Source organism: Hipposideros armiger, unplaced genomic scaffold (genome assembly GCF_001890085.2).
Source record: "Hipposideros armiger isolate ML-2016 unplaced genomic scaffold, ASM189008v1 scaffold_65, whole genome shotgun sequence".
Lineage (NCBI taxonomy): Eukaryota > Metazoa > Chordata > Mammalia > Chiroptera > Hipposideridae > Hipposideros > Hipposideros armiger.
Genome location: NW_017731415.1, coordinates 721,669 through 727,668, shown reverse-complemented (window position 1 = coordinate 727,668; position 6,000 = coordinate 721,669). Strand labels below are relative to the sequence as shown.

General features: G+C 37.6%; 1 protein-coding gene across 7 annotated transcripts in view; it reads right to left on the bottom strand.

Moving 5' to 3' along the window:
* The window catches only part of ENPP2 (ectonucleotide pyrophosphatase/phosphodiesterase 2), a 100,731-nt gene that overhangs the window by 11,396 nt on the left and 83,335 nt on the right, over positions 1 to 6,000 (bottom strand). For 4 of the 7 annotated variants that reach the window (XM_019642116.1, XM_019642117.1, XM_019642119.1 and 1 more), the window contains exons 20-21: positions 2,320 to 2,394; positions 849 to 985 (exon numbers count right to left, since the gene is read on the bottom strand). In XM_019642116.1, coding sequence (XP_019497661.1) covers positions 849 to 985; positions 2,320 to 2,394 — 212 coding nt within the window. The remainder of the gene's footprint in view (positions 1 to 848; positions 986 to 2,319; positions 2,395 to 6,000) is intronic. The other 3 variants (XM_019642120.1, XM_019642121.1, XM_019642122.1) reach the window with 1 other exon arrangement.

Below are 6,000 nucleotides of genomic sequence, written 5' to 3'. Positions count from 1 at the left end.
AAATTATATATATATAATTTTGATGAAAACATTGAGAGATAATATTATACACTATTTATTAAATGAATACCAGTGCAAATAACTCAATATGTAATTAATAATACAGAAATTTTATTATAAATATTAGTTATAGTTCACAATTAAAAAAATAATAACACTCTGAGAAATTATATAGACATATCTGCTATAAAAAGGAAGACTACACATATACTGTATGTGCCAGAGCACACACACATGTGCATACACACATGTACACAGCACATATAAATAAGAAGCTGTGTTTGGGGTAGTGGAAGTACTCATTGGTATTCAAAAATTAAAAAAATATATTCTCAACAGCCAAATAATATTTTCTAATTCCTGCTATAAACTTACCTATCTCATCTTCATCAAAACTGAAACTCCAACATAAAACTTTTGTGAAAAAGTAAACAGGATGCTGACAATGAGGGAGGCTGTTTGTGTGTGGGGTGGGCACTCTGTCTGTGTCCTTCCCACTCCATTTTTCAGTGAAGCTAAGACTGCTCTACAAAATAAAGTCTATTCACACCAACAACCAAGCCTAGGTGGCTCCCGTCACTATTGGGCAATAACAAGCAGAGTAAAAGACACTAAAAGGATTTCTATGCTCCCTTTGATATTTAACATATCACCATGAGGTTATTAGAACACTGAATAAAGTCTGGTTCAAAATATCTTGCAACAGATCCAACCTTGGATTTCTTTTTCATCAGGAAAAATTAAAGTATTTTTCTAAGACAAAATTCTATTGAGCAAGCAATTCTTCTATTAATGCAAAGAAAGTAAATCACATGAAGAATTTTATACAACCCAAAGTTCTCAATGACCTGTTTGGAAACAGTGTATGATGTCCAGAGTGACATTAGGAAGATTTCACTATAACCACTTTCAAAGTCAGTATGATATAAGATATCATATCTTGTCCGATAAAGCACTGCAGGCCGTCCATAGAGAAGGTGTCTCTCTAGGAAAGAAAAAAATAAACTGTGTTAAAACACAAATTAAACCTGACATCAAAGATTAAATATTGGAAGAACATCCAGTTGTCCAAAAGTTGCTTGCTTACTTATTAATAATATAGAGCTCCTTCTCCTTAATTTAATCGAGTTAGTTTTCCTAACACTTCTGTGGTTCATCTGATCACCTAAGCATGGGTCAAGGCTTACAGTTATCAAAACTATAATGTGAATGCCATACTTATTTGAATGCTTTTTTTTCAGTAGGAGAGAATTGTAATCTGTGTAGGAAGGAAACATCATGAGTAAATTTTGAATAATTCAGCAGAATGAGAAGTCAACATGATTGATTTTTGTAGAATCAATTCCTTTGACCCCTGAGAAGGCTCATCAAATTAACCGATGATTTAATTAAGAGGAAGGCACCCTTTGATCATTAGTTGCAAACAGCAACTCAAGTATGCATTACTTCAGCATAAACAGTGAGTAGTAATGAGCATTTAAAGTAAGCAGCTTTGCCACGAGGAGGAAAACTCTTTAGGTAAGAACTTAAAGGAACATGTATAGATAAAATAAGTCGTCATTCAAGAGGGCCGTTTAAATAGAAGAGGCGAGGTCATTGGTTACCAAAGAACTCAGCTAAGACCCCAGACTGTAGATTCAGACCTCCAAGAGAAAGCTCTCCTCTTAGGAAAAGAAAAAGGTCTGAAACCTTACTCTTTTAGGAAGAAGAGATGGGAGTTTAGTGTGCAAACTTTCACTCCACGCCCACAAGAAATGGCTGGAGCTTGATCTACCCATTTTGGATCAGCTACAGTCAGAACGTCCATAGATTCTTGGAAATTGGGGTCCTATAGATCAAAATATTTAGAGATTGAGGTATTGAGTTTGAGGCAATGCACAATTCCCTAAGTGATAATCAAGAAAAAAAAAACAATTTACGATTATTTTTATTAGAGAAAATCAGTTCTGGCAATCACTTATTAAATTATTTATACATGTTGCTTTAATTAAAGTATTACCATTCTATGCAAGTAACAGAGGAAACTCTTTGAACACTCTGCAAGACCCTCCCCAAGTACAACTGCTGGTTTGAGGCAAAGCAGCACACACTGTTATATCATGAGACTGTTCTGGATAGTTTGGCTTCAGCACTGTTGTAAATGTAGAAGCCTTGGTTCAGCTGCCAAATTTGGGGACCCACCCCTAAGAATTAGAATATAATATGATAATATAATACAAATGAAATATAATGAATAAATGAAAAGCCAGCAAATCATCACAGTAGTACTTGGGGGCAGTAAACCAAAGTCAGGCTTTCCCTTCCAAACTCAAACCAAACCTTTTCTAGGTTCAACATTTCCATTAACGTTTTCCTTGTTTTCATTTTTGTTGCCTCTGAATTTCCTGGTTTCAGCTGGAAGCAGAAGTATCAAAATTCTTTGAGAAGCTATTCTCTCTTTATCATTCAAGTTTTAATGCTTACCAAACCCATTCTTCCAAATTCAAATGCAAACCTAGCATCCGATCTTCTATTCGATGAAGGCACAACAAAACGGCAGTCACGCTTCTCCATGAAACTCCCTTCCTTGGAGCCACTAGCAAACAATAATCTTGGATAATCTATAGTCTCCACCAACTCTGGCTCCCTTTCCAGTCCTCCTCATTTATTGGCATTACTCTATATAACACTCGGTTGCACGAAGGCGGATTTGTTTGCAGCACTGCTCGTGACCGTTAGTAACTCTGTGTTTCTAGACATGCAACTCCCTTTCTCTCTACCGGGAATAACTTTTCTACCTGTCCTGTCACCTATCCCCCTTCAAATTTTTCATTAATGCATTCCCTCTCATCAAACATTAACTGACAGGGCTTGGGCTGTAGAATAGAGATAGTAGGCAAAGATAATTAAGAGAGAGCTCGTACCCTCAAAAAGCTCACAATTCAAGGAGAGAGGGCAACATGGCACAAACAACTACAATGCAATATGTGTGCGCTATACCTGAGATATCTACAGAGTGTAATGGGAACATGGAGCATGATAAAGGCTGAAAATGGGGGGTGGTGGCATTAGTACAGTCCCCACAGAACATATGAAACTAAGCCAGATTGACTCCACATCCAGTTTATGCCTGTTGCCTTGACATAATTGTTAACAGTGCTTCTTTTCATACTCAAAAGTGGATGACAAATAGTATGATCACAGTTCAGCCCTCGTGGAAGAGACATGAGGAGGAGGAGGGGACCGGGGCCAAAAGGGGAAGAGAAATCTTAAGCTTCATTTTCTCCTGAAAGATTTCCCCCGTTAAGCTTCTCCACCTATATTCACTCTTCGGTTTTGCATGTATAGACTGTGTTTGATTCAGACATGTGTACTTCATCACTTCCAACTGAAGGTTTTGGCACATGGCTGCAACACAAATATATTACCATGTGACTAACTTTCCCTTACTTGTTAACTGGGCAAATACGGCATGAAGAAAAAACTATGCAATGGTTGTGACAGTTTTCTGAAATTCATCCACCGAGCTCCCCAACCCAAAGAATCTATTTGGGCCTTCCTGAAGCATAATAGTTTCATCTAAGAAAGAGGTGAAATAATCTTTGCAGTTAGAAACACAAACTATAAAACCCAGAATAAAAATTTAGACTTTCCTTCCTCAAGTTATCAGAGTATCAAAGAACCATAGATACTTGGTCACAGCCTGACACTACTACTCTTTATGACATCTTGGGCAAGCCACACATTGCATTTCTGTTTAATAAATATCCCTATTTGAGCCGTAAGAGTGCATCTGAATCCCAGGTTTTGGACACATAAGCTCTTCATCTCCAAACAAGACTGTGAGCCTTTGCTTTTGAAATATGTTTGTCCTGATTTCCTGATATGGATCCAATACAGTCCATGTCTTCCCAGGTTAGGCTCCTACTCCATGGAATTCCAGACAGAGCCTTCATCCCACACCCCAGGTCCCTGTTTACAATAGTTTCTGGCATTTTTGGTACATGCCAAGGTTCTCCTCCAGATACCACATTTGGCAAAATACTGGGAGGCAAGTCTTTTTAAGTGGTGTGGACTTTCCCAGTGCTCATTCTTTTCGTCTTCCAAAGTTTGGTCATCCAGACTTGAGTTTGTGTTTCTTTTGCCTCCTCAGCTTCCTGATTCATATTCCCACAGATTAGCTGGCTGACTTGAGAGCCACATGAAAATCTCTCCGTTTTGTTTTTTTAAAAAATGGTCATTCCCACAATAATATGCTCCTACATGTTAACCACAAAACCTCTACCCAAGGTCTTTCTTTTTCCTACATCCTTTCCCCTCCTTTTGCCTACTGTCATTCACATGTCAGCCTTCTCTGGGATTAGATTTGATGCCTCCATTAGTGTCCTGTCCTTTCTTACCTCAACCCTTAAGACACTACGTTGTAATTCCTCAACTGGCTAAAACTCACCATGAAACGATAAAAACAGGGATTTTATCTGTTTTGTTCACCCCTATATCTCTACCTGCAAGAATGCCACCCACATATCTACCTGGTAAATACTTGTTGAATGCTTGTTTTATGTTGTTTTTAAAATACCATTCTTTATGACTCTAAAGAGCTAGCTTTTTCATGTGACGTGCCTCATAATAACCCCAAGAGACAGACTAAGCAGATCAATATTATCTCCACTTTACTAAGAAGGAACTGGAAGCTCATGACTTGTAGAAGATACTTCCGTTACATAGCAACATCCAGCATCTAAGCCTCCATCCTCCTGGTCCATTATTCTTCTCCTAATGTTTTGAAAGCAGTCTACAGTTGAATACTGACTGCTGGGTTATTCCAATGGAGGGTGAATCGCAATGATGAACCAGCAACTCTTGGGCATGAACTCTGCCTGAGTCATGCCTGCTGAGAAGCGAATGTGGACAGCAATTTGCATCAAAGCATCTGGTACTTCAGAAACAACTTCCAAACCCTGCTATGCAACGAGGTTCTCTCCTGACATATTGTCTTTACTCCAACCCTTAGAATGAGAAGCATTTTCACAGAAAAGCACAGGGACTTTAGTGTCATATAGAACCAGTCAAATCTCATCTCAGTTTGTTACAGCTCTGCGATTCTGTAACTTAACCTCCCAAAGCCTCCTATTTCACTGGGATGTTGCACTGTTCAGAGGCAAAATACATAAAGCCAGTCTTGACCCACATAGCTGTAGTTACAGCTGCAGTGGTTTAGTAAAGGGTTTATGCTCTACTTCAATGTCGGCTGGAATATTTGGTAGGTAAATGGTATTAAAATTCAGTGTCTAGTCCATCCAATTTGTCTCGAATTTTACTATAAATCATAAACAATTATATCATGTGCTGATTTCTTCCCAAAAACACACACAAGGATACACATACAGAGAAACACTATAGCACAACTAACATCTTCAGCCCAACTAACATCTCCAGAAATAACAAAAATGAGAAACATTTCAGAATTGAAAAGAACTACAGAGGAGATTCCCTCTCTAATTAAATACTCAAGACTCTGCCTTAAAGTTCACAAGAATTACTAGTGTTTAATTTAAGTCATTCTTCTTAGCTAAACAAACTTCTATTGTGTGTAAGAAAGAGCCAAACATATATTGGTATCAAAATGACTTTTTTAATTCTTTTTTTTGACAAAGATAATAGTGTATGTCAACCTAAGATAATATAACATATTTTTATAGCAACGGAAATAGAGAAGGACTAAGGTGAAAATAAATAGTGCAATTATTCTTACAGTGAAAATTATATCTGACTGTAGTGCCAGAATTGCTTTCTATGAGAGATTTAAAACTTGCATTTTGTTCATTCATTCATCCATTGATTCAATGTCTCAAAGAAATGAATTTTCACTGCACAGTGAGTTTGCCAAGACATTAAGCACATGTCATTCAGAGGCAGCAATGGTCTTGTAATGAAGACCCAGAATTCACCACACAGCTAGAAATATTACGGCTTTAGCAAGCCGTGTGGACCACTATTTTTGAAGATTATATATTTGTT